The sequence below is a fragment of the Equus przewalskii genome, chromosome X (assembly GCF_037783145.1).
Source record: "Equus przewalskii isolate Varuska chromosome X, EquPr2, whole genome shotgun sequence".
Taxonomy (NCBI): Eukaryota; Metazoa; Chordata; class Mammalia; order Perissodactyla; family Equidae; genus Equus; species Equus przewalskii.
Window position 1 is genome coordinate 123,385,604 of NC_091863.1, and position 26,679 is coordinate 123,412,282.

Sequence of the window (26,679 nt, forward strand, 5' to 3'; positions counted from 1 at the left end):
GAAGGCCACATAAAGCAGTGTCATTTTAACACTTTGCCCACAAGCCCCAATAAGAACTACATTTTGCATCCTGAGACCATCCGTGCAAGCACACACAGAGACTGACAGAATGACTGAGACAAGCGCTCCACAAACGGAGACTTTCCTTCACTACTGGAAAAGCACTTGACATTTTCTATTCTATGGAGAGAGGAAGTTATTTGGTTACACCTGCTAAATGAATTTGGCGGCTACAGTTTAACGCTAACAGGAAGGCTCTGATTGCTCTCCAGGCCTCCCTGCAGCCGCTGCTGCCTTTGCTAGCTCTGCTGGCAATGTCCTTTCCACCTTGACTCATGGTGGGATTTCCTAGCAGTGCCAGGGGCTCCGTGTCTCTTGCTGCTCCCTATGGTGGGAACTCCCCCTCATCACTGGGGAGGGCAGTGGGTTATCGTCACTTGATAGATGAGCGGCCTGAGTTCAGGCCCATGAGGTGGCTTTGCTGGAGCTCACAGCCAAGGCTGTTCTTTGAGGAGAGAAAGCCACCTACCATAAGCATGGCAATCAGAGCCAGGGGTACAATAGGTGGGGCATTCAGGAGGCAGTGGCCACATGGCTGGATCTCGGGCCCCCCATCTCCATTTAAATCCTCTACTGCCTCCCTCCCCCTCCACACACACTCCAAAACACACAAAAAAGGCACAGCTCTTGGTTTCTACTTCTGCCAGGTCTAAGGGGAATGAAGGTTTGTATAGCACCAGCTGTGCCTGGTGGAGATCCCAATCAATGAAACCTTTTCTCCTTGTGCTGAAGGTTTCGGAAGACCGCTAGAATCGGCTCCATTCCTGCTGCCAAGGCAGGCTGAACCTGCAATGGGCTGTGCCCGTAGGGCCGAGATGAACAGCTGTGTTCTGGGGGGACACAAGGCATTCTCAGAGAAGCATTTGGTCAGCTAGCCATTCACCATTTTATATTGATTGTGACAATATTCTACACATTAATTTTCACAATAATCACCATCTTATGACTTTTGTTACTATCTGAGCAATGTTTCAAAGCATTCGAATACCAGGTGAAACTCAAAGGATCTTTAACATCTTTGAAGAGAAAAGTTGTTTTGTATCAAACTAAAGTATTAAGATTCTGATCTTAAAGAAAACTTTAGTAGCTCGGTAAATAATCATCTCCTTGGACACGGATGCTGAGAAATGTATGTGTGTTGATATTATTTCCCCTTATAACTTTCAATCTTGCTGAGATTCCAAGTTATACAATGTTCTGCTTAGAAGCCATTGCCCATCCTTGAAGGAGAAACTGTCTTCTTATTCTTGACTTGGAATCTGCGGCTTCCAAGCACTTTTCACCTTGGCTGCGGTTCCAGAGAAATTCCTCCTTTTCTTTAACTCTGCCCACCCTTCCCAGGAAGACTCCCCTGGAGGCCGCAGATTCCCCCAACAGGCCCTCTGATGACTCAGGACCCGTGCTGGCCATGCTGGCTAGGTCACTGCCCCGAGGACTAGGTACTCCCCGATGCCATTCATGGGGGAACGGGACCCTTGAGCAATGTCCTCCGTCTCTGGGCCCCTGATTCCCCCTGTGTGATGGAGTGGTGCAGGCCTCTCAGCTCTGATGGGCAAGGGCTTGCGTGGTTTCTGGTGGTATGGGACAGGTCTGTGCTGCGATGGGGCTGGACCTGGGCTGCAAGTGCCCATGGGGTGGGCAGAGGGGACCATCGCAGTTCAGCCTCCTGGTGCCAACCATGGTGGGACTTCATAGCGGGGTAACAGGGGGGACATAAAAGGCAGAGTGCCGAGGCAGGTGCTGGGGGAGGGGGCGTTCCTTGGGGAGAAAGCAAACCTAGAATTCCTTGACCTCATAAGGAAACAGCTTGGATCCACACGGGGAGGGGTGGCATGGGGGAGGACTGGGCCTCCGGGACAGGGGCCAGCACTGCAGAAGAAGGCTTGGAGAGGTGCTGGGGAATCTGAGCTTGCCAAAACTCAAAATTCCAGGAGGCAGCCTCTGAGCGGCCCAGAGCCCAAACGCCATCTCCCTCCTTGCTCTGAAAGATAAGCAACAAGCCCCTGCCCTGCCCAGGGCTCTCCCCTCTCTACTGCCATGCACATGTCTGAGGACCTACACACCTCTTCCCCCTATTTCAGGAGACAGAGCAGGCCTCGCCTTTGCTCTAAAACCTAGCCAACAGCAACTCTTCTGAGGGTCTTGATGTGTAGTCAGACCAGGACCCCATCTCCTCACCATTCCCTCTGTGGCTACCTCTTCTCCACCCCATGAGCAAACCTCTATGGAGAACTGTGACCCTCACTAGCTGGGCCAGCCAGCCTGGGTCTGACCAGAGCCCTTCTGTCTTCTTCTCCCTCTGTCATCTGCGACCAGGGACAGCACCTCAGTTGGCCCCACACTCCATCAGCTGGTTTTGTTTAGAACATGATTATCACCTCCTTTCCAATTTCCATGGGACAGCTTTTTACTGACCAAGGCCCTCACCAACTCCTAGTAACGTCCAGGCTCCTCAGCAGGCCTTGGCAGCCTTCCGTGGGCCCCCCCCCCCAGTCCTCAGGGTTCCCCTCTGCACTATCACGACACTGAAGCCCACCCAGACCCTGCCAAGCCTTGTTGGAACCCCTGAGCAGGTCCCTGCGGGTCTGGAAGAGCCCCCGTGACCCTGCCTGGTGGCCTCCTGGGCTCAGGGGCCACTCCGACAGGAGAGGAAACCTCGAGTGCCCCAGGTGGCCGGCAGGGTGGGTCAGGCAGACACTCTCTGTCTCTGCACGCATCACACGGCGCCCCGTGCCAGTACCCATTGGCATGCCCGGGCCCTTCCAAGGCTGCTTGCTCCTGGAGTGCTGGGCGGCCTCCTGGCCCACTGCCCCGTTTCCTCCCGGTGGAACGCGCAGAGGGAGGGAGGCGGTGGGGACCTGCGGGCGCAGGTGCGCAGGCCAGGGCCGTGCAGAGCGGGACGGAGGAGGGGGATTTGGGGGGCGGCTTAGGGTCCGGGCCCTTCCGGCAGCCGCTCTCAGGATCGGGCCCTTTCCCGCTGCTGCCGGGGCGGCCTGCCGGGGTGCGGCCGGGGAACCGCGGGCGCTGGAGCCCGGGTTCCGGGAGGGGGTGAGGGCGGAGCGGCGGGAGCTGCGGGACCCGGCGAAGCCCACTTGACTCAGGGAGGGCGAGTACGCCAAACGGGCCGGCCCTGACCCGCTCCCGCTTTCCGGCCGCCTTCTGCTGGTTCGCCTCGCGCAGGCCCCGCCCCTCCTCGCTTCTCACCCGAAACGCCAGCAGTGACGTCTCGGCTCGCCAGCCCCGCCCCGCTCCCTTGTCCTGGCGCGTGTGCGCTCTTTCCCCTCGCGCGCAGGCCCCGCCCCTTCCTGCGGACGCGCAGCTCCTCCTGCTCCCACGGCCGGACTGGCGTGCGCCGCTTTGGCTCCCGCACACGCCCCGCCCCTCTTTCGCCTTTAGCCAATCCCGCCCGTTTGGGACTTCTGGGCTCTCCAGCCCCGCCCCGCCTGCTCCCACGATTGGACTGGTCTGCGCCGGCTGCTCCCCGCGGCCTGGCTCCGCCCCGCGCAGCGCGCGCAGCCCGCAGAGCCCGCGGCCATGACGCGAGCGTGACGCAGGCGTGTCGCGGGCGCAGCCGCTCCCGAGGCGCTCGCCTTGTCCCTGCTGTGTTCCCAGGCCGCCGCAGCTCGGCCCGTGTCGCCAGGCCCGGGCCGCCCCCAGTCCTCTGCCGACCGCCATGGACGACTACGCGGTCTTGTCAGACGCCGAGCTGGCCGCCGTGCTGCGTCAATACAACATCCCGCACGGGCCTGTCGTGGGTACGCGGCGGCGGGCCCCCTCCCCGCGCTCCGCCCCGCGCCCCCTCCCGGGACGCCCTCCCCGCTGTCCCCGGGCTCCCGGCCCGCGCCCCTGACCGCCCCGCGCCCCATGTCTGGCCAGGTTCCACTCGCAAGCTCTACGAAAAGAAAATCTTCGAGTACGAGACCCAGAGACGGAGGCTTTCGCCCCCGAACTCGTCCGCATCGTCTTTCTCCTACCGGTTCTCGGGTGAGGCCCCCGCCCCAGAGCCCCATCTGGCTGCCCGTGAGGACAGGGTTTGGGCGACGGGGAGGACAGTCGCGAGGGTGTGGCAGGGGCGCTGGCCGGGAGGGGCACGGGAAAAAGGGAGGGGGGCCTTGGGGCAAATGGTCGCGACCCCCTCATTCAGACTTAGATTCAGCCTCCGTAGACTCGGATATGTACGATCTGCCCAAGAAGGAGGACGCCTTACTTTACCAGAGCAAGGGTAAGGCAGGTGTGGGGTGGACACCCTGACACCTTCATTCCACTCCCTCAGGGACCCCAGTGTCAGGGAGAACCTGAAACCGCAACCCCCACCATCCCTTAGCAGCCCTAGAGGGGGGTAAACCATATCACAGGCCTCAAAGTGGGTTTCAGATTAGGGCCATCGGGCCAGGCGGGGGACACCACTGCTCCTTCTGCTACTGCTGCCCCCCTTCCCAAGGCTATAATGATGACTACTATGAGGAGAGTTACTTGACCACCAGGACTTACGGGGAGCCTGAGTCTGTGGGCACGTCCAAGGGCTTCCGCCAGCCCTCACCTTCACTCTCAGACGCTGATACCTTTCACCACCAGGTGAGTTGGCTGTCTGGTAGCCTGTACTTGTGTACAACCTGAGGGGGTCAGAGCTGGGTTTGCATAAGTCAAGGGAGCTTATAGTAGCTCCCAAGCCTCCAGGGAGAGGTGGGGGTCAGCAGACACCTGCCTACTCAGGGGGTCATTTGGGGGCTGTCAGAACTGTTTGGAGCATATGGGATGTGCCCTGCACCCTGGTTTGGGGTCTAGGTTTGAGCTCTTTCTGAGAATCCTGGAGCAGAAAGTAGGGTGCAGGCAGCCAGGGCAGTCACTGACCAAGTGGTAAGGTCGGGAACTCAGAACGGTACTGGAGGGGGGCAGGGCCTGGGCCTCTAAGCAATGGGTGGGATAGGCCAGCAGAGGAAGTTTGGACTGAGGGATGTGGCCGGGCTACACTGACCCTGTCAGCAATTTCCCTCACCTGGATTCTCTTCTATAGATGCGTGATGACAGTCTTTTCTCTTCTGAAGAGGAGGGTAAAGATAGGTGAGTAGTAGGGAGGGCCAGGGACCAGGGCTGATTCTGGACCCAGGACCTCCTGGTCCATCTGCTCCCTCTTTGCCTCAGGGAACGCCCCGTGTATGGCCGGGACAGTGCCTACCAGAGCATCGCGCACTACCGCCCCGTTTCCAACGTCTCCAGAAGCTCCCTGGGCCTGTCCTATTACCCCACATCCTCCTCTACCTCTTCCGTGTCCTCATCTTCATCTCCTCCCCCTTCATGGCTCACCCGCTGTGCCATCCGGCCAGAAAAGCAGGCCCCTGGAGCTGGTCTGGGCCAGGATCGCCAGGTCCCACTCTGGGGCCAGCTGCTCCTGTTCCTGGTCTTTGCTGCCTTCCTGCTTTTTGTCTACTATTCCATGCAGGCTGAGGATGGCAACCCCTTCTGAATGGAGCCCTGAGGGGCTGGCTTCGGGGCCAGCTGTTCTCGAAGTCCTGGCTGACTGCATTAGCAGTGTTTGCTGGTGGGGGGGGGGTTGCTTTTCTGTGTGTTCTAGCTTGGGGGTGCTGGGCCTGGCCGGGGGCAGTACTTGCTCCCCCTGACTTGTCCTGCCTTGTTTTGCCAGGGAGGCAGCCGGCTCAGGCCCTGCGCGCCGTGGTGGGCCTGGGCAGGCCTTCCTCTGAAGCCTCCTGGTCCTGCTTGCCTCTGACCCTTAGGACCCAAGAGGGCAAGACCCTTCTCCTGGAGAGGAGAACGTGGTTGTTGTCATTGCATGCCTCCTGTTCGTTGTCACCTTGTTGGGGGGGATTAACCAAAGGCCACCCTGACTTTGTTTTCATGGACACACAATAAAAAGACCATTTATTTTTAAAGTGTGGGCTCTTCCTGCTGGGGGAGGGGTTGGACTCTCGTGGCTCGGGGCCTCTGGGCTTTGGTCTCCAGAATCACTATCTGGTTTCATCGTTTCTCCCTTTTTGTTTTGGGCTTGGGCTTGGGATCGCACGCTACCCGTGGACACGTTTGTGCTTTGCTTGTGGCGTCTACTCCCTGACTCGCTACCCAAAGCTCTCGTAATTAGGAGAAGAACTATGGCACCATGGAGCATGGAGAGTCCACCTGAAATGCAGGCGAGGCTGCCTGTGCAGAGCTTGCTGCGGATGTTTTACCTGGAGGAGCTGACCTAACCACGGTGTCCAAGGGCGGGGGATGGAAAGGAAGTAAGGCATCTGCTTGGCCATGCTTTCTCCCAGAGAGCTGCTTGTTCAGTGCCCGGGGGAATGCTGCCAGCGCTCTGAAATGCCCCATCTCCTGTGGGGAATCTGATTCCTCACTTATCTCCAGGTGTTTTGCTGTGGGTATTTGGAATCTTCAAAGTTTACATATTTTTAAAAGCAGGTGCTAAGGAAACCCAGGATAGAATGCCACGGGAGGCCGTGCATCCTGCCTCTATGCTGCCAGCAGAGGGCAGGAAACCACGGAGGGGCTGGCATCTGCTCCACGCAGGCAGGTGGGAAACAAGGGCATGGCCAGGGCTTCTCCTCTGACTGGCTCCTTGCTACAAGCCGCAGGACTCAGCAGGTGTGGCCTCTCCCTTGGCACAGCACCCATGCAGAGGCTGCATGTGCACCCATGGGCTCCTGAGCCTTTGGGGGCTCTCAGCCGTCTCTGGCCACAAGGCCAGCTCGGGTCAGGGCTGGGACTGGGACCCTCTTACCCCTGGCTCCTGGCCGTTTGTTTTTGCTGCATCCTAGTCTCTCCCCACATTCTTTTGGTGTGTTTTCCTAAAAGTAACACGTTTTTTCTGCATTTAAAATATACAGAAAAGAATGAAAGAAAAGAATTGCTTCTGGTTTTCTCACCACTCCGACATCCTCAGCCTTCCTTATTTGCTGCAAATCGCCCCCACGTGGCTTGTCCTTCAGTACCCAGCCACCTGTGGCATGGACTCCCCAGGCCCCTAGCCTCTGCCCCTCACCATCCTAGTTCAAGGGCTGAGACCCGGATGCTCCATGGTGGGTGGTGGGCCTGGGCAGGGAGTGCTGCCTCTTCATCAGTGATGTGATAGTCAGATCAGTGAGCTAGGGGGAGGGGCAACAGGGCCCCAGGGGGCACAGTGATGCAGCTCGTTTCAGCAACTGATCCCAAATCAAATATGTTGAGAGAAGGGACTGACCGTGCCTGTGAGTACAGCTCCCTGACAAGCACTCACTACTTGGAATTGCTGTCGGGCTGGAGCCCCACGGTGTCTGCGCAGAGAGGCAAGTGGAGCCTAGTAGACCCCACGTGGGGTCTGGGGAAGTGGCAAGGTTGACATGCCAATGGTCTGGAATAGCTGCGGTGGAGGGAAGGGACAGCACCAGAGGAAGGGGAATGGGGCTTGGGGCATCCCGTGGAAGGGCAGAAAGATGGAATGGCCCTTCCTAGGCCTCATGTTGTCAATCTGTTGCAGGAAAAAGGGGAAGGCTAGGTGTGCTTGGCAACCACTGTGGTGTTTGGCAGGAGAGAAGAGAGGAAAGGGAGGAAACAGTTGCCACCCATGTGACAGTTTCCCCCTTTTCATTCATTTATTCCCCAAGGGCAACCAGTTCCTTCATTGCTGCACTAGATGGATTGCTAATGGCTCCCCACTTGAGCCTCCTGCCCAAGGGCTCTGAGACACTCTCCTCCTGAGGAGTCCTGATAGCTCCCGAGGTCTCTGGGCCTCCTCAAGACTACCCTTCTGGGGGCCAGCCTGGTGGCGTAGTGGTTAAGTTTGCACGCTCTGCTTTGGCCTGGGGTTCGCAGGTTGGGATCCTGGGTGTGGCCTACACATGGCTCATCAAGCCATGCTGTGGCAGCATCCCACATATAAAATGGAGGAAGACTGGCACAGATGTTACCTCAAGGCCAATCTTCCTCACCAAATAAAAAAAAAAAGATGGGGCCGGCCCAGTGGTGCACCGTTTAAGTGTGCTTGTTCTGCTTCGGCAGCCTAGGGTTCAACGGTTTGGATCCTGGGCATGGACATGGCACTGCTCATCTAAGCCATGCTGAGGCGGCATCCTATGTGCCACAACAAGAAGGACCCACAACTAAAAATATACAACTATGTAACGGGGGGCTTTGGGGAGAAAAAGGAAAAAAAAATAAAATCTTTGAAAAAAGAAAGAAAAAGTATACCCTTCCAGTTTGGCCCCATTCCCCAGGGCTCCTGCATCCCTGTGGTACTCTGCTCTTAGTACTCTGCTCTCCAGGGCTCTCTGCCATACCCCTACTCCCATGCTCCGCCCAATTCCCAGGGCTCTGCAGCCCCATAAGGGCACCCGAGTGCTCTGGGTGCCCCAACCCAAGTCTTTTGAGGGCTCCGTGGGCCCCCAACAGAACCCCAGGCTTCCAGGTCTCCTTCTACCTAGTGTTTTCCAGGGCTCTGGGGCTACCTCCCTCAGGATCTCCAAAGGGGCTCCCCTCCCGAAAGCCCCTGAGAGTTCTGGGGTTCCCCCACAGGGCAACTGAAGGCTCCAAAGTTCTCACTCCCCAGGGCTCAGGCCATCTTCCCCTCCACCACTCCCACCAATGGCTCCAGCAGTGCTCTGAGACACCGCAGCAGGCAGAGACTGCCTGTGGTCCACGGGACTGCAGCTCTGCTGCCTCGAGTGCCACCAGAACTGGGCTCTGCCAGGGTGAAGAGGAGCCCGAGTGGCCCGGGGCCAGGCATTGGAGCCAGCTGCGTGGGCCGCTGCCAGCTGAGCTGAAGTGCATCCTTGGGTGGGTAGGGTGGAGCACATAGGCAGGTCAGGGTGTGGAGCCCGGAAGCCATTCCTGACACGCCCTTTGACTTCGGGCCCCTCCCTGACAGGTCCAGGGGAAACAACAACAGCAATGGAGAGGGCCAGGGATGCCCCTGCCTTGACCCTCACTCTGTGCCAGAGCCATCTGCTCAAGCCAGAGAAGGCATGTCCTGGGCTGATTGGGTTCCAGCGCCCAGTAGGCACCCCTCCAAGAAAGCAGCCCAAGGAGTGTACAGCCTGTGGCTCCATAAGGATGAACCACCTCAGGCCCCAAAGGGCCTAAAGTGGCAGAAAGTGGCACTGGATCCTCACTATCACTGGGATGCTGCCCAGGCTCCTGGTGGCCCGTCGCTGGAAACTCCGCCCCCGGAAAGCAGACGCAGGCAGGACACAGCTGCAAGAAGTCAGGCCCCGCCTCCTGGCCCACCACTTCCCCCACTGCTCTTGCTGGCTGGGAGGGGAGGGAGGCAGGTGCACTCTGGAAGCTTCTAGAAGCTGCCCAGCTGGAGAAGGGGCAGGAGGAAGCAGAGCCAGGCCTGCCTCCTGCTAGAGAGGTCTAGCACCGGTGGGGGATAGAAGTCCCCCCGAGGCACCCCCTTCTCCCCTCAGCCCACCAGGCAGCCCTCCCTCCCCTGAGTCACCCTCTAGAGCCTCCTGGCCCGTCCCGCCAAGAGGAGAGAGTCGTGCCTCCCATCCTCTCCAAGCCCCCGCCTGGCAGGGCCCCATGGGGAAAAGGGCCCCAGAGCCGAGCCGAGCTAACCAGGAGTGCCTGTCCCCGCTCCGGACACCACATCGCACCCAGGCAGCCGTGACACACGTGGGGCAGCAGGGCAGAAGACGGCAACCTGGGGGGAACAGGCCCCCGGGGACAGCCCTGGATAGAGGCTACAGGCCAGACCAGGCCTGCCCAGGCAGGGGGCAGGAGGGAGCGAGACTCGGGCGCTGCCTCTGCCAGGGCTCCGGGGGAGGACAGGCAGATGGCCCCAGGAAAAGGAGCACGGCACGGGGACCCCGTCCTGTTGGGGGCAAACAGCCTGGGACCCGACCCCACTGAGCAAATCCCCTGAGGACACCCCGGCTGCTGGCAGGAAGACAGGGAGGTGCACGGCCTGGACCCTCAGCTGGGCTCACACACAGTGTGTCAAGGCCTGGCCACCCACCCAGAGCCAGCAGGAGTGGTGGCCCGGGCAGCCCCACCGGGCCCCACGCCTGAGCCCTGCTTGCCAACAGGTACCAGGAGCAGAGGAGAGGCCCCGGCCACACGCCCTCCCCGGGCTGGCCCCATCTCACCTACTAAGTCTGGGGAGGGGACAGCTGGCCGCCCCAGTTGGGAGCAGCCCCCCTTCCTGCAGGTCGTGCCCGGTCTGAGGCCGGGCAGGGCAGGGGGATGGCTGAGCTGACCGCCCCCACCCACACCTGGCCAGCCTCCACCCCTGCCCCGGCCACACCCGACCCTCTGCACCTGACCCTCCCTGCTGCCTGTCCCCACAGGAGGCTGGAAGGGACCCAGGTGAGGAAAGGGGAGCACCGGGCCCCTCAGGGTGGGGCTGCCACCCACCGGACAATGAGGGCGTCCCAGCACCTCAACAACGGGAACATCAGTCGGAGACCACTGGGGTTCCCACAGGGCCCCCCAGCACGGGCGGCCTCACCCCACTCCAGGGCACGGGGCCAGGGCCCTCCAGGGCAGCCCCCGGGGAACCCCGCTGGAGCCAGTGGGCCAAGGAAGGGGCGGCTGCTAAGTCAGGGTCAGCGAGCAGCTGCTGGCCGCGGGGACCTCCAGCGCGCTGGCTCGGTGCTCTGTGGCTCAGGACGGTCTCATCCCACTCCAGGGCCCCGGGCCCGTCCCAGCTGCCACAGGTCCCCCAGAGGACGGGCCCAGTCGCCTGCACCAGTGTCCTCCTCAGGCCACAGGCGTCTCCAGGGAGGGCATTACCTGGCACAGGAGGACCCTGTGCCGCTCAGAGGTCGGGCTGGCTTTGGCTGCCTCCACCCCCGCCCTCCGCAACAGGGGTCGCGGCGGGTCCCCGTGAGCCCCATGAGGCCGCAGCCAGGGCAGCAGGGCTGAGGAGACGGCAGAGCAGTGGGCAGGGCTGGGGGTGGCCCTTGGGTCTGTGCACCTGCTGAGGACGGGCCGGGCCCAGACGCCCCGAGCTCAGTGGGAAAAGCAGCCAGGTCCTTGCGCAGAGAGGGTGAGGGCCAAGGATGGGTACTGAAGGTGGGCTGGTGGGTGGGTGGGGACGGGGTCTGGCTGCTGCCCCGACTGTGCCCATCCACAGAGCGGGCCACTAAGAGGACCTCCCCCGGGGCAAGGGCGTTGTGGAGCTGGGTTAGGGGGACCCAGCACCCAGCTGGCCCCCAGGCCCCCGTGGGCAGGCTGCCTCCGAGGGAAGACTGCAGGGAAGCCGAGCCCTCCTCAGTGTGCCTCCTGCTCAGGGCCGAGGGACTGGAAGGCTGCTCTGCTCGGTCACAGGCCAGGGGGACAGTGAGGACAGTGGTCAGATGGCCCAGGAGTGTGGGGCTGCGCTGGGCCTGAGCGTCTCCAGGGGAGCCCCAGGACCACGCGGCCCGACACCCTGGCTGAGGGGTGTCCCCAGGAGCCAGGACTACGAGTCCCGAGGTAAGGCCCAGCGAGCACTGCCTTAGCCTCTGCTTCTGCTCCTGGGAGACAGAGAGCCCGGCTCCCCCAAAACCCCCCGTCCTCGGGTTCGAGAGGCGCACGGCGGCCTCACACGGTGCCAGGAGCTGTCGCCAAGGGCCCCGGCGTTGCCCAGCAGCGAGAGCCAACAGGGAAAGCACTACACCGCCCACAGAACCTGTGTGACAAATTCAGAGCCACCAAGCACGTCACTGGAAAGTCATTTCTCTCTCTCGTTTTATTATTGAGGTCACATTGGTTTATAACATGATATAGATTTCAGGTGTACATCATTAGATTTCGACTTCCGTATACATCATGTTCCCCACCAAAGGTCTAGTCTCCATCTGTCACCATAAAAATGTCCCCCTTTACCCCTTTCGCCCTCCCCCCACCCCCCTTCCCTCTGGTAACTACCAATGTGTTCCCTGTATCTGTTTGTTTATCTTCCACATGAGTGAGCACATACAGTATTTGTCTTTCTCCGTCTGACTTATTTCACTTAGCATCATACCCTCAAGGTCCATCCACGTTGTCACAAATGGCACCATTTCATCTTTCTTCACAGCTGAGTAGCATCCCATTGTATGTGTATGCATGTATATACACACACACCACGTCGTCTTTATCCGTCCATCCGTCGGTGGGCACTTTGGTTGTTTCCGTGTCTTGGCTATTGTGAATAACGCTGCGATGAACACAGGGGTGCATATATCTTTTCAAAGTAGTGTTCTTCAGATGTATTTACCCCAAAGAGGAATTTACCCAGAAGGGGGATAGCTGGATCCTATGGTAGTTCTATTTTTAATGTTTTGAGGAACCTCCATACCTCTTTCCATAGTGGCTGCACCAGTCTGCACTCCCACCAGTAGTGCACGAGGGCCCCTTTTGTCCACACCCTCGCCAACACTGGTTGTTTCTTGTCTTTTTAATAATAGCCATTCTGATGGGCCTGAGGTGATACCTACTGTGGTTTTGATCTGCATTTCCCTGATGATTGGTGACGTGGTGCATCTTTTCATGTGCCTGTGGCCATCTGTACAACTTCTTTGGAAAAATGTCTGTTCAGATCCTCAGCCCCTGTGTTGGTCCGGTTGTTTGCTTTTTTTGTCGTTGTTGAGATGTATGAGTTCTTTATATATTTTGTAGAATAATCCCTTATCAGATATACGATTTGCCAATATCTTCTCCCAGTCGGTAGGTTGTCTTTTCCTTTGCTGGGCAGAAGCTTCTTAGTTTGATGTAGCCCCATTTGCTTATTTTCCCCTTTGTTTCCCTTGCCCGAGGAGACAGATCCAAAAAGATACGGCTGAGACCAATGTCAAAGAGCGTACTGCCTGTGTTCTCCTCTAGGAGTTTTTTCTTTTCTTTTTTTTTTTTTTTTTTCACTTTAAAAAATTCCGTTTACTTTAAGAAAGGAATGCTTGGTTTGTCTACTAATTGTTTTTAGACTAATTCCTAGTGGAGAGAGGATACAAAATGTCTCGCAGTGTTAATTTAAAAGACACGTGTATAAAAACAGGGGCAGGTCGGGGAGCGGGGTGTGCCTGTCCGGAGGGACGCGAGGGCCCTTTCCTTTCTTCTTGTGGAGAGGGAGCCCGCGCCGAATTCCCCTCTTGTGCTTAGCTGTCACACCCTTCAAGGGCATCCTAGCTTCTGGTCACTTTTCAGTTGGCCTCAGCGTTACATCAGCATGCCCTTCTTCCGGGCACCCAGACACAGCACCGCCGCACCATCTTAAGAGATGGAATGGGCTGCCGTGGGGAGAGGGCAGCGAGCAAGGCACCGGGTGGGGGTCTCCCAAGGGGCCGCACCCTTGACTCTGAGGCTCTGCGATGGTGCATGGCAGGTGGTGTTTAGTCCCTGTTCCCTCCGAGTCTCCGTGAACTGCTCTCCCATGCTTCTGTAACTAACGGATCTGACTTGGTCTGCGAAGCTGCAAGGACAATATCAATATGGGAAGAGAACTTGACTGAAGTTTTCAGCAATATTCAGCCAGGATATTCCTTCTAAACTCTGCTCCAGCTTGATCAGAGTATCGATAATTCCTTCTGTCAACAGGACACAGGGCTAACTTCTCCTCTAGGTGTACATGCATCCTTTATCTCCAGGTCCAATTCTTCCAGCCAGCAGCCCGAGGATCCCGGCCGCTCGCAGCCCCCGGGGGCCGGGCGCCCTGCACCGACGCCTCCCGAGGGCACACGCAGTCCCTACCCACAACGAGCAGATCCAGCTGGGTCGGCCAGCGCGGTGCCTCCTCACAGCACTATCCGCTCCGAGACGGCGTGAAGGCGCCGGAGGCCGAGGGTCCCCAGGCTCGCCCTGCGCTCGGGCCCCGCCAGCTCAGGTGGCAGCGAGGAAGGAAGGTGCTAGCGAGACTCTTCTAGGAGTTTTACGGTTTTGGGTCTTACGTGCAAGTCTTTAACCCACTTTGAGTTAATTTTCGTGGATGGTGTAAGATAGCCGTCTAGTCTCATTCTTTTGCACGTGGCTGTCCAGTTTGCCCAGCACCGTGTACTGAAGAGACTTTCCTTTCTCCATTGTATGCTCTTGGCTGCCTTGTCGAAAATTAGCTGTCCATACGGGACGTCATCTCTGAGGCCCAGTCAGGAAGGATGGGGCGGGCACGTATCCAGGGACGCGAGACGCAAAGGGCCTCCTTTGGCCACAGCAGGAGCTCCTTCCCGGGAACAACTGGACACTCGGCTGCCCCCTCCAGGCTGGCGCCTGCCACCACCTGAGCCACCAGAGCCCAGCACGGGGCTACCTGACACCGTCATTGAGGAAAAGGGGTGCGCCTTGTCAGCCTGCACCTCCACAATGTGGCCCACACCACTCCACTCCACTCCCTGCCCCCACCCACTTCACTGGCAGCATGGGGGAAGGTGGGAGGGGAGGGGAGGGACCGTGCCTGTGTGCAGAGGGAGGTCACTCCCACCTCAGGCAGGGCAGCTGCCCTGCCCCCACCCCTGCCCCTGGGGAGGAGAGGGAATGGGGGCAGGACTGAGCCACTGGCTGGGGACGCTGGAGGTCGGGGAGCATCCTGCGGCCAGGGCCTGGGTGGGGACTCACACGGCACTGGCGCTGAACGGGCTGGCTGCCGTGATGAGAAAGAGCTTCCTGCCCGTGTGCCCGGGGCTGCACAACTCCCTGGGACCGCCACCAGGGCCGCAACCTCCTCTGCAAAGGGCAGAGAGCACACACCGTGGGCTTTTCGGGCCACACAGGGGCTCTGTTGCATATTCTTCTCCCTTTCTCTGGAATTTTGTGTGTTTTGTTTGCAACCCTTTAAAGACGGAAGAGCCACCCTCTGCCCTTACAAACACAGGCTTAGGCAAAGGACGTGTTCCTGAGGCGCTCGTGCCGGACCAGGAGTCCCACACCCAGGTTCAGGAGCAAGGAGGCTCCTCAGAGCCTTCTCATTCGCCGTGAACGGAAACAACCTATGCCCTGGTGGGTTCCAGGGCTGACCCATGCGACCCATAAAAGTACAGCAGAGGCGAGCGGGTGTCACTTAGAGACGAAGTTATAAAAAGACTGCAGCTTCGACCTTGGGACCGCCCTCCCCGGCTCTGTCTCTGCTGGATCACTGGCTCTGGGGGAGCCCTGCCCTGAGCAGCCCTATGGAGAGGCCCCGCAGGGAGGCACAAGGCCCCTACCACAGCCACGTGAGTGATCTTGGAAGCAGAGTCCACCCCCGGCAGACCAGATGGCTGCGTCCCCAGCTGGTGTCTTGACCGCAGCCTGTGAGAGACCCTGAGCCAGAACCTCCCAGCCAAGCCCTCTAGGAGTCTGTCCTTCAGACACCTGGGAGATCACAAGTGGTAGCTGTGCTAAGGCGCGACGTGTGGGCTCATCTGTTACGCAGCAATGGGTAACTCACGCACGACTTCAAATGGAGAAGGCCACTCTAAGTAAGTCTGAAGCAAGCAGGCCGAGGAGAAACTCCAGAAGCCATTAGGAAAAGCCTGCAAAGTCTGACGACATGAAAACTAAAATCGCCTGCCTGACCAAATGCAAACCCCAAACCACAAAGTCAAGAGACAAGTGACAAAGTGGGGAAAAAATAGCAGCAAGATGTGACTCAGGGCTCATATCATTAACGTATGGAGAGCTTGAACCAGTCGACATGGAAAAGCCCGGTGACCCCTTAGGAAAAGGAGGTCGAGGAGGGGAACAAGGAAAAGCAAAGCCAAAGGCCACTCCACCATTTGACCCCACAGCCAGAAGAGGCTCCGGTGCTGGGGCCGCACAACCGCTGGCTCCAGGGACAAATGGTGACTTGCACCCGTGACTGGCACTGCATTTCACCTGCTGCTCCAACTGGACGACAGGCCACGGTGGAACCGAACAAAGACCGATCACAGCAAAGACTGGCCAAAGCCCGGGGAGCACGGAGCAGGGCGGGGGTGCCACGGGGCCCTGAGCGGGTCTGGGCAGCCTCACCCAGGAGCTGGGAGACCATCTTGGTGAGGACCATTTAGCAGGAAAGGCGGCGGCTTCCCAGCAGCTCAAGAGCCGGCCACCTCCACCGACCAGACAACTGTCAGGGCAGTTCCCAGGCAGACAAGGTCCTTTCTGGCCTCCCTGCTCTCGCAAACGCACGTTCTCGGTCTCAGGGCCCATGTTCCTTTGCCACCCGCGAGCCCGGCGTTTGGGTCTTTCCTCTGCCTCATCAGAGAGTTCTTTCCCTCCCCACTCCCAGGCACAAATCTCATCTCCTGATCTCCGTCCCTCCCTCCCACCTGTCCGGATTGTTATCCGTGCAAGCCTGACGCCTTTTCCCCCGGGCTGTGGACGGCGGCGCCCTCCAGCGGCGGCATCCAGGCAGGGACGGGTGACTGCTGCTCCATGGGAAGCCCCGGATCTCCCGAGGGCTGGCACTCCGCTGGCGTTTCCCGGACCTGTCGGGACCCTGCAAAGGAGGCAGCCCCGGGTAGTGGAGGGGGCACACACCTAGGAATCTCGGGCCTCCAGAGCGGTGCTTCTCACGGGAGGGTCGGTTCTAGACCAGCAGCACCCGCACCACCCGGGAGCTTGTTGGAGCCATCAGTTCTCAGGCCCCACCCCAGATCTGCAAGATCAGAGACTCTGGGGTGGGGCCCGGGGACCCAGGTTTGAACAAGCCCTCTAGGTGTTCCCACGCACCCTCCAGCGTGAGAAGCACCGGGATGGCTGGTTCCTGGTCGCACTCACTTCCAGAGAAGCCAGGAGCTTTCTCTGCGGGGCTCACCTGGACCTCCCCAGGGGAGAGGCAGGCAGGCAGGCACAGCTGACGGCTGCGACCACAGGCCGTCCTGGGTACAGGGGTGCTTGGGCAGGAGTCCCTCCCAGTGGGCCACACTGTCCAGTGGCACGGGGAAGACTCTTTTACCTTCCCGCCGTCCCCACCTCTAAAAGCACAGACAGACACTTCCGGCAGACACCACGTCCCCGGGTACCGGCCCCAGCTCTGCCCACCTCTCCCTGGATACTACGCTGTGGTTGGCGGGAGGGGGGCGGATCCACGCTTTACAGAGAACCGTCCTGAACACACGCGGGAGGCGCTGAAACAGTGGGCCGGGCAAGGAGTGTGCGTGTGCGCGTGCGTGCGGGGCCGGGGGCGGGGGCCACAGTCTGGGCCCTGGGAGGGTAGAAGCTCCCGGGAGCGCGGAGCGAGACAGCTCTCCGAGGCCAGGACTGGGCGCAGCGGGAGAGGGAGTGACTGTGCCCTTTCCCATCCCCGGGGGAGTCGCCGCCCTCTCCCCCCCCCCCCCAGGTCCCTGGGGACCCCGACACACTGTCCCTGGCCGTCTAGAGGGCCAGCCACCCTTAGGGTGGTGGGGGGCGTCCTGCCGGGAGCGGCGCCCGACGGAGCCCCCACGGTCTCTCGGGGCCTGGACTCAGTGGAGGCTTCTCCTCGGCCTCTCCCCGGGAGAGTCTTGGGGAACGAGGACTCTGGCGAGACACACGCCCCAGAGGGGCGGGGGGCGGGGGGCGGTGGCGAGCGGGCCGGGTCGTCGTCCGGGCGTGTCGGGCCCCGCCCTGGCCACCCCCACGCCCATCTCCACATCCCCCGCCCCTCAGCTCGCCCACCGGAAGGCCCGCTCCACCGCCCTGCTCCGCCCCACCCTTTCCGGCTGGCCCCGCCAATGACCAGGCTCGGCTTGTGACGGGACGCACCCACAAGGCCCCCGAGGAAGCGCAGCGCCTCTGGCCTGACGGACACTCCTTCTGCCCAATCAAAACAAGCCGGCCGCGTGCGCGCCTCTCGGTTCCGCCCCCGCGCGCTCCCCGCGGGGACATCCGGCCTGGCGGGCTGCGGGGGTCCTGGACGCGCCCGCGGGGCGAGCGGGGACTCTCCCTGCCGGGTCGCGCCAGTCGTCCTGTCTGTACAGGCTAAGCCCTGCCTGTGTGCTTTTCGTGTGAGCGTGTAGTTTGAAGTGATTACATTCACAGGAACTTACATAAGAAACACGTCCGAGAGGCGGGGGCCCCTCCCGCGGTTCCCCCGGTGTCGGCGTCTCGCGCATCTGGTGCCGTCGCACACCAGGAAATGGCACTGGTGCCATCCGAGCGCTGCTCCGGGTTTCGTCCGTGGGTGGGTGTGGGTGGGTGCGCGCGTGCTCTGTGCAGTTTCACCACCCGTGTAGATCCTGGATAAGTGACCCCCCGCGGCCATCAATGACCAGCTGGTTCCCTCGCAGGGATCCCTCCTGTTGACCTTTCATAGCCACAGCCTGCCCGCGTCCTCCTCTCAACCCATGGCACCAGTATTGGATTCTCATCTCTAGAACTGTCAGTTGAAGACTGTTACATAAATGGAACCATGCAGTATGTGACCTGGGGTGGGCCTTTTTTTCCCCCACTCACATAATGCCCTTGAGATCCATCCAAATTGTTGCATGTATCAACAGTCAGTTCTGCCTTTGTGTCGCTGGCTACGGTCCTTGGTGCGGATCTACCACAGTTTGTTCAAGCATTCCCCCACTGAAGGACATGTTGCTTGCTCCCAGTAAATAAACCGGCTGTGAACATTCGCGTGCGGGTTTTCCTGTGATGGTTAAGTTTCCATTTCTCTGACATAAATGCCCAGGACTGCAATCGCTGGGTCCTATGGAGGTGGATGTCTAGCTTTAGAAGAAACTGCCAGACTGCCTTTCACAGAGGCTGTACCAGTTTACATTACCACCTTGCATATTTTTAAAGCACACAGTTGAAAATTTTCCCTTGAAATCAGACTAGGCTCGCTGGTTTGGGTGGTCAAGAAGTAATACAGGGGCCGGCCTGGTGGCGCAGCGGTTAAGTTCGCACGTTCCACTTCTCAGCAGCCCGGGGTTCGCCGGTTCGGATCCCGGGTGCGGACATGGCACCGCCTGGCAAAAAGCCATGCTGTGGTAGGCGTCCCACGTATTCAGCAGAGGAAGATGGGCATGGATGTTAGCTCAGGGCCAGTCTTCCTCAGCAAAAAGAGGAGGATCGGCAGTAGTTAGCTCAGGGCTAATCTTCCTTAAAAAAAAAAAAAGAAGTAATACATTGTTATATGACCAAATTTATCAAACTCTCCATTGACGATTTCTGGCTTGCGTATCCTGGGCGCAAAGGCCTCTTCCCATGTGTGACTAGAGTGAGGAGACTCGGGGCGGAATTTCTGAGTCTCCATTGCCAATTCCTCGTTGACTCAGGCTGGCAGGCCCGCCTGCCGGCCCAATCTCTGTGGCCTGGGAGGCGGGGTATTGGGCACATGACTCAGTGCTGCCTAGGCCAGGATTGGGGGCGGTGCCTCTCCGACACCCAGTCCCTGCCCTCCAAGGATGCCCGTCCAGTTTGGGAGAGAGACAAGGAAATATGTAATGAGAAGAGTTTAGTTACATTATTCAAATGCCTAGGTGGCCCACAGGTAAGTGAGGGAAATCCCTGGGGAAACAGAGCCAATGAAAACACAGGGCTGAGGCGGGGAAGGCTGGGGCTCAGGCCCCTCGAGGAGCTGCCGGGCTGGGTTTCCAAGGCGCTCGGGGATCACGGGCCTCAGAAGGTGAGAGCAGAACTGAGATCCCACCTAAAACCAGTGCTCTTGAAGGGTCACCTCCTCGGCAAAAAGGAAGGACAGAGATCTAAAAAGAAGTTGAGGGGCCACCCCGGGGCCTAGTGGTTAAGTTCCGCTCGCTCCACTTCGGCACCCGGGTTCAGTTCCCCGAGCGCAGACTTACACCACTCGTCGGCAGCCATACTGTGGCAGCGGCCCACATACAGAATAGAGGAAGATTGGCACAGACGTTAGCTCAGGGTGAATCTCCCTCAAGCAAAAAGAGGAAGATTGGCAACAGATGTTAGCTCAGGGCCAATCGGCCTCAGCATAAAAAAGAAAAAAAAAAAAAGAAGTGGGCCCATCTGAACATGGGTCTGAGTGAGGAGACAAAGAACTCCTCTCCACCCCCCACCCGCCCCCGCCAGCATCCACGACCAGGGGCTGCCTTCCCCCCTCACCGCCACAGCCAGAGGGGCTTCAGCGAACCCCTGGTTGAGAGAGAAACTGCCCCTCATCGTGGTTGTACTGCTGGGCTCCTCACCCCAGGCTTCCCACCCAGGACTCCCAGAGGCCTTACTGAAGATGGGTCAGCAACCTCAAACTGAAGACACCGCCCACCCTCATGGAGAACCAGCAGGTCTGTCAAAGAGAAGACTGGCCCTGTCCACGTTCCCAGGGTGTAACTGTCAGAGGCCAGATAACATACTTTTCGGTAATGGCCCTGAGCGTTTGCTACGTGCCTGGACTCACCCATCCCATCCTCATGGCAGCCCTCGGGGTTGGTAGCAGCATTATCCCCATTCTCCAGATGGGGAAAATACGACACAGAAGGGTTGAGTAGCGTGTTCTGAATCACTAGCCAGCAAGTGGCCGAGGCAGGGTGGAAGATCAAGGATGCTGGGTTCCAATCCCAATCCCCTTTTGTGGGCTATGCTCTACAGCCTGGCTCGCTCCCTCACTTGGAGATTCCTGGGGCGTGCGTGTGGCACATCAGTACGTCCTGAAGGTGTCAGAGGTGACCCCAGGTGAATGTCCCCCAGGCCTTAGGCCAGCACATCACCAAGGGAGGAGGTGAGATAAAGAACCACCTTCCACTCTTGTGCTTAATCAGGGGGGACTTTGAAACACAGAGTGACATTATCGTTACAAATGTGCTATTGTGATATAAAGCTACTCCAACTCCCCAACGCTTCAGTAGCCTCTGAGACACAACAAAAGAAAGACACAAAAGAAGGAATTTAAAAGTTCAGAATAATTTTTAAAGCTCAGGCAGATTTGAAAAAGAACAAGAACTTTAGAAGTAAAAAAAAAAACTCGTCATTGAAATAAAAATCTCAACGGATGGATTAAACCACAAATAGATGCCACTGAAGAAAGAATCAGTGACCTGGAAGATGGAGCCTTGGAAATTACCTCCTGCCCCCTTCCCCCTCGTAGCTGCTGATGTTGGTTCCTCCTTCCCTGAGAAACTGCAGCAGCACCCCCTCAAAGATCCAGGCTCCGGCTCTTCAATGCCCCTCCATCCTGGCTTCTAGGCCTCTTTCCTTCTTCCTCTCGCTCTAGGGGCGGCAGCTTCTTCCTGTATTATCCCTGTCACTTCAGCCCTCCAATCCCTGGGTAACCAACTGCTCTTATTCAATCCCCTCTGTTGAGAATCTCTGTATATTTTTTGTACCCTGACCCATGTCTGACCGACAGAGAATGGGTACTATGAGTGGTCCCAGAAGACAGAATTTTGGGATTCGTCTGGTTGTGCTTCCCTTGGGCTGGAGTGCAGGGCAGGGCTGAGCTCCTCACCAGTGGGAAGTAGGGGTGTGAGGCACCCGTGGCCTGCAGGGACCCCAGGATTCATCAGGCTCTCAACCTGTGGTTGATTGGGGTGAAGGGCCAACTGCAGCAAGTGCCTGGGGAGCTGGAGCGGCTGCTGCCCTGGACTGTCGTGGCGGTAACGACGGCTATGAAGACTATGGTGTGGGATGATTCCCGAGTGCACCTGAGAGCGTGCAGAGAAAAAATGAAAGGCTCGGGTTCCTTACCTCTCAGCTCAAGTCACAGTATGACAACCAGAGAACTTCCATGACAGCCCTAAAACCTCTCTTGCTTCCTGTACTGCAGGGCTGACAGTGCTGAAAATCCAACGCAACGTTCAATTGTGAGGGTCACAGGATCCCAGTGTCAGTTGAATTCCCAGCCTCTCCACGTTCCTCATGTGAAAGGCCGGGCAGCGGTCAGAGGAGTGGAACCCTGAAACCTGGAATTGGGACATCTGGTTGGCCTCAGTTGCAGCTGACAATCAAGAAGCCCTCGGTCCCTTTGAGACTCCCTCCTGTGTCTGGGGGACTGGTGTTCTCTTGCTTGAGGACTGTGTCATTACCTCGCTGGGGGCGGGTGCCTTGCAAGGAGACACCGTTGTCCTCCAGACCCTCTGCAACCACCCCCTGTTGCCATGAGACCCATAACTACGTTCCAATCACAGCATGCCCACAAAGTGTGGCCCAGGAGGAAACAGCGCACACATCAATAAAAATTTCCAAGACGTGACGTATATCTACCAGCTGAACCCTATTTGCACATGTGTGGGAGTGGATTTTCAATGCTTTAGACTAAGGAAGTGAGCTAGGATTCTAAACAGGGCTGGATTCACTGATAAGGGTGCACTTACCTGAGGTTCCAGACTGAATGTGTTAGTGCGCATAGCTGGTCCAAAATCTAGTACCTCACTTGGTTGGTTGACTGAAACCTGGACTCACTGGTGGGCTGCTGTTCATAGGTTTCAATGCCAGAGCTGCCCTGGCATGAGGTAGAGGAATTTTGGAGTAGATTGTTCACAATCGGCCTGAACTTCCCACCCCTTCAACTGTTTTCTATGGGAAGGTCCAGAAGCAGCTCTTTGCAGTGAGGTGTTGAGAGCCATTAGAGCAGGAATACCTGCATCTTTGAAAAGCTGTGAAAACATTGGTGTCTGTAAAAATGAAACAGATGGCCTGCTGCAGCACTGCTTGATGTATATAACTCTGAAGGCTCTAGGTCTGGGAGCCAAAAACCTGACTTGAGTTGCCCCATTGGAGAGTCATAGCCTCTCACCCAGTTTCCAGACCCAGTGCCCCCAGATGGAGGGAAGGTCCTCTGGGAAGGACTCTGCACCATTGCTGGAAGTATACACCACAAATCTTCCCAAACCTTCCCAGTGGGACCTGTGGCCGTTTATTAAAGCAACAGTTCTCCCGGAGAATAGGTTTGCTCAAGCAGGGTTCCCTCGCTGGCAGGCCACACCTGTCAAGTTACATGGGGAAGACTTTGTTACCGTCGTGGTGTCCCCACTTCTGGAAACATGGCACTTCTGGTGGACACTTAGATCCTTGGTGACTTGAGCACTAGCCCTGCCCACCTCTCTAGATACTCCTCTTGCGTGTGTGTTTGGTGGGGGATCTAGGCTTTATAGAGAGCCGCCCCCGACACACAGGAGGGGCTGAAACACAGTGGGCGGGGCAAGGAATGTGCGGGGGGGGGGGGGGGCGGGGACAGGCGGGTGCCACATTTTGGGTCCCTGTAGGGTGGAAGCTCCCAGGAGCGCGGAGCAAGGCAGCTTTCAGAGGCCAGGACTGGAGCATGGTCGCAGGAGTGACAGTGCCCTTTGCCACCTGAGTGGCTTTACCACCCTCCTTCTCTCCTTCTCTAAGACACCCTGAGGAGCAGAAATCTTTTCTCTGCCGGGACAGTGTGTGTGGGGCGGGCTCAACAGTGCTCACGGGGTCTCCTGGGCCCCGGGTCTCAGTGGAGGCGTCTTCTCAGCCTTTCTCAGGTGAGGGCCGACTGCCCGGGACCTCCGGGGAACGGGGACACGGAGCACGGCTCACAGCAAAAGGCCTACTGCAGACTCTTCGGTTAGGACAGGGCGAACGGGGGGCGGGCCTCTCGCTCTGGCTTCCCTGTCAACAAAGGAACGCGGGACGAGGGTTCAGCATAGCGCGTCCCTGCCGGGCCCTGGAGCCCAGAGGGAGGCACAGAGGGCGTGTCCCGGGCCCCGCGACTCTCGGGAACACGAGCGCGACCATGAGCCCCACTCGGGAGTACTTTGCTTCTTTCAACTCTAGGAACATACGCCTTTCATAGTTACGGCAAAGCCTCGGGCACGAGTTCTACGCCCAAGATGGCCAGCCGGAAGCGGGCTTCTCGTGCGGATGTGGCAAGACCCCATTTGTCAGCTTGCCGCCCGCGACAGGGTGCACAGCCGCCTCCCCGCTCTGCGCAAGGGCCCGGCCACGCCCGCACGCAGGCGCAGGGCGCCTCTGCGTCTATGGTCAGGAAGTGACAGAGCGTCCACCCGCCTTCGCCCGGACTCTATGGTTCCTACGCGCGAAGATAGACCGCCTATATAAGGCATGCGCAGGGGAGAGAGCGCCTTTTTCCCACCGGCGCGGTGAGTAGTTGTTGGTCTGAGCTTATGTGGTGCGGTTGCCGGTTCTCTCCTTTGGTTTGAGGCCTGTCCCCCTTTTCTCTTCCGACTTTCTTTGTTTCGTTTCAGCCACTGAAGATCCTGGTGTCGCCATGGGCCGCCGCCCCGCCCGATGGTGAGTGCCGTATCCATGCAGTTTTGCTGCCGGGAAAAGGGAGGGGAGAACTCCCTTTGGCCTCTAAAAGCAATCGTGGGATGGGGCGGCTTTCCGGTCGTGGGAACAGCCTCTACGTTTTCCCCAATGTCTTCCAAGTCGCTTTAGGTCTTCGTTTATATAATCTGTTTCTTTGAAAGCTCATGCCCCTGTTTAATGCTTCCCCCATTTTGTTGGCGTGGCCGGTTGACCCTGGACTGCATGTGCCGTGGCAGTTTTGGACTTGAAGTGACGTCCACCTTGCATCCCGCCCTCTGTCTTGGAAGTTAGTCGCCTTTTCAGGCTCGATGCCCTCTCGGGGCCTTTGTGTGCCATCTCCGTTTTATTTTTGGGCGACATGCCGTGTGGTGGTCTGGGACTCCAGCGGCAGTCCGGGAAAATCGGGCTCAGGCTTATGTGCCCTGCAGGGGGCGCCTGGAGCCCATCACGTGGCTCGGAGGCGGGTTTAATACCACGTGCTCAGGTCTTTAGGTGGATGGCATGAACTGTGCCATTAGGCAGCAAATTTGTAGTATGCGGTGCCTTGAAGGGAGATTTTTTTTTTAACTGGACAAGTCTATTTCAAAGTGTTGGCATTAGAGCGGGTTAAAAACCCGATAGGGAGTAAGGAAGATGTTTTTGCTTTCGTGTTTCTAGCATGGATGTTCTCCACCTTTTCATCACCTCGTTCAGACCGTGTCTTGCTTTAGAGCCAATTTCTAGGAATGGGCCTCCTTAGAGATTGACATATTTCACCCCCCCTTTCCCAGCCCTACTTTGGTCTTAACTTGAGGGAACACTCAAAGTACCTATTGTCGAGTTCACTTGTGGACCCCTGCAAACTTGGGTTTTTCCTCCCCTGCAGTTACCGGTATTGTAAGAACAAGCCATACCCAAAGTCTCGCTTCTGCCGAGGTGTCCCTGGTAAGTAGTGGAAGAGCTCCCAAACTGATTTGGCTGCACTGACCTGGTTGCCTATGCGGCCCCCCCCCCCCACACACACACTTACTTGAGGTTTTTTCAGACGCCAAGATTCGCATTTTCGATCTGGGGCGGAAGAAGGCAAAAGTTGATGAGTTCCCACTTTGTGGCCACATGGTGTCTGATGAATATGAGCAGCTCTCCTCAGAAGGTGAGGCAGGATTCTTTGCTAATCACGTGTAGTCTCTTCTATATACTCTCCCAGTCGGACTCAGAGCACTCTACTGTAATTACCAGTTCATTAATCATGAGCACCCAATTGTAAACCTCTTTGCAAAATTCAGCTGGCCAATACAGATGTCCCCAGAGCCAGGGAGGGCCATGGTAAGTACTTGTGTGCCGTTGTGTCTCATTCTGCCTGCCTTTCCCTCTACTTAGCCCTGGAGGCTGCTCGTATTTGTGCCAACAAGTACATGGTGAAAAGCTGTGGCAAAGATGGCTTTCACATCCGAGTGCGGCTCCATCCCTTCCATGTCATCCGCATCAACAAGATGTTGTCCTGTGCTGGGGCTGACAGGTGAGCTGGGTCCTGGTTCTTAGCTTTTTTAGTTATTTTCTCATAACTTGAGGCCTCTGGCTTGATTTTTTTTCCCATCAGTTAGGGGAAAGAGGTGGCCCCACATAAAGACTCAGCCACCCATAGCAAAGCCAGGCCAAGGGCTGACAGGTGTATTTCACTGGACGCTTTCCCCTCACCACTACATAGATGAACAGAACTGACTCCCAGAAACAAACACAGAAGGCATCATGGCTAAGCAGCCTCTGGGCAGCGGGTGGAGGGAGGTGGCTCTGAGGGAGTAGCTCCTCTTGCTGTGAAACTGATGACAGTCTGCCAGCAAGCAGGTAGGTTGGGTGCTCACAGTTTGGAGAGCTTTCATTAGTCTGTTTTTTGGTCTTTTCTGTTTGGGGGTTCTCTGTTCTCTGCAGCCAATTAAGCCGACCGGGTCCTTTTCCCCATGGGGGCCCGGTGTGCACTGGCTGCAAACAGCAGCCTCCTTGGTAGTGTATGCAGCCTGTTGCTTGTATGGGTTGCCCTAAGGGACCTTGGAGACAGCCCTTTCCAGTGGACATTTCATGTCGGATGCTATCCTCAATCTAGGCTCCAAACCGGTATGCGGGGTGCCTTTGGAAAGCCCCAAGGCACAGTGGCTAGGGTCCACATTGGCCAAGTCATCATGTCTATCCGCACCAAGCTGCAGAACAAGGAGCATGTGATTGAAGCCCTACGCAGGGCCAAGTTCAAGTTCCCTGGCCGCCAGAAGGTAAGTAGTGCTGCAGCTTTGGTCGCATCTTTTCTTGCTCTAGTCCTCGGGCCTCCTGACTCACCTCTGTGTCTCTCTCCCTAGATTCACATCTCGAAGAAGTGGGGCTTTACTAAGTTTAATGCAGATGAATTTGAAGACATGGTGGCTGAAAAGCGGCTCATCCCAGATGGCTGTGGAGTTAAATACATCCCTAATCGTGGCCCCCTGGACAAATGGCGAGCCCTGCACTCATGAGAGCCTCAGCACTGCCCTCTTCTTACTCATGCCCATCAATAAATCCTACTTACTGTTCATCTGTCTTTGCATCTGGATTCATGCCAGCAGAGCCTCTGGGAACCCTAGGGTCACTGTCCCT

At 57.9% G+C, this 26,679-nt stretch overlaps 2 protein-coding genes and 1 non-coding gene across 5 annotated transcripts; all 3 read left to right on the forward strand.

Moving 5' to 3' along the window:
- Positions 1-2,976: 2,976 nt before the first annotated feature.
- On the forward strand, positions 2,977-5,948 carry EMD (emerin). The gene is made up of 6 exons (XM_070604595.1): positions 2,977-3,815; positions 3,937-4,044; positions 4,205-4,282; positions 4,502-4,635; positions 5,075-5,121; positions 5,203-5,948. The coding sequence occupies exons 1-6, from the start codon at positions 3,734-3,736 to the stop codon at positions 5,522-5,524; spliced, it is 771 nt and encodes a 256-aa protein (XP_070460696.1). The 5' UTR covers positions 2,977-3,733; the 3' UTR covers positions 5,525-5,948.
- Positions 5,949-22,990: 17,042 nt separating this feature from the next.
- RPL10 (ribosomal protein L10) lies at positions 22,991-26,615 on the forward strand. 3 transcript variants are annotated; one of them, XM_070604431.1, is made up of 8 exons: positions 22,991-23,291; positions 23,584-23,909; positions 24,015-24,060; positions 24,944-25,002; positions 25,103-25,210; positions 25,438-25,576; positions 26,159-26,321; positions 26,406-26,615. In XM_070604431.1, the coding sequence occupies exons 3-8, from the start codon at positions 24,038-24,040 to the stop codon at positions 26,556-26,558; spliced, it is 645 nt and encodes a 214-aa protein (XP_070460532.1). In that variant the 5' UTR covers positions 22,991-23,291; positions 23,584-23,909; positions 24,015-24,037; the 3' UTR covers positions 26,559-26,615. The 3 variants fall into 3 exon arrangements, with proteins under 3 accessions (XP_070460532.1, XP_008510009.1, XP_070460531.1); XM_008511787.2 differs by having other exon boundaries at positions 23,021-23,909; XM_070604430.1 differs by lacking the exons at positions 22,991-23,291; positions 23,584-23,909 and having other exon boundaries at positions 23,919-24,060.
- LOC139081238 (small nucleolar RNA SNORA70) lies at positions 25,981-26,115 on the forward strand. Its single transcript, XR_011536360.1, has one exon. It is a non-coding gene; the product is annotated as a small nucleolar RNA SNORA70 (small nucleolar RNA).
- Positions 26,616-26,679: the final 64 nt, after the last annotated feature.

Excerpts from the sequence above, each read along its gene's own strand:
- EMD (XM_070604595.1), top strand. The coding sequence starts at position 3,734 with ATGGACGACTACGCGGTCTTGTCAGACGCCGAGCTGGCCGCCGTGCTG. Across the intron at positions 4,636-5,074 it reads CTGATACCTTTCACCACCAG|ATGCGTGATGACAGTCTTTT; the intron begins GTGAGTTGGCTG and ends TCTCTTCTATAG. Across the intron at positions 5,122-5,202 it reads GAAGAGGAGGGTAAAGATAG|GGAACGCCCCGTGTATGGCC; the intron begins GTGAGTAGTAGG and ends TCTTTGCCTCAG.
- RPL10 (XM_070604431.1), top strand. The coding sequence starts at position 24,038 with ATGGGCCGCCGCCCCGCCCGATG. Across the intron at positions 24,061-24,943 it reads GGCCGCCGCCCCGCCCGATG|TTACCGGTATTGTAAGAACA; the intron begins GTGAGTGCCGTA and ends CCTCCCCTGCAG. Across the intron at positions 25,003-25,102 it reads CTTCTGCCGAGGTGTCCCTG|ACGCCAAGATTCGCATTTTC; the intron begins GTAAGTAGTGGA and ends AGGTTTTTTCAG.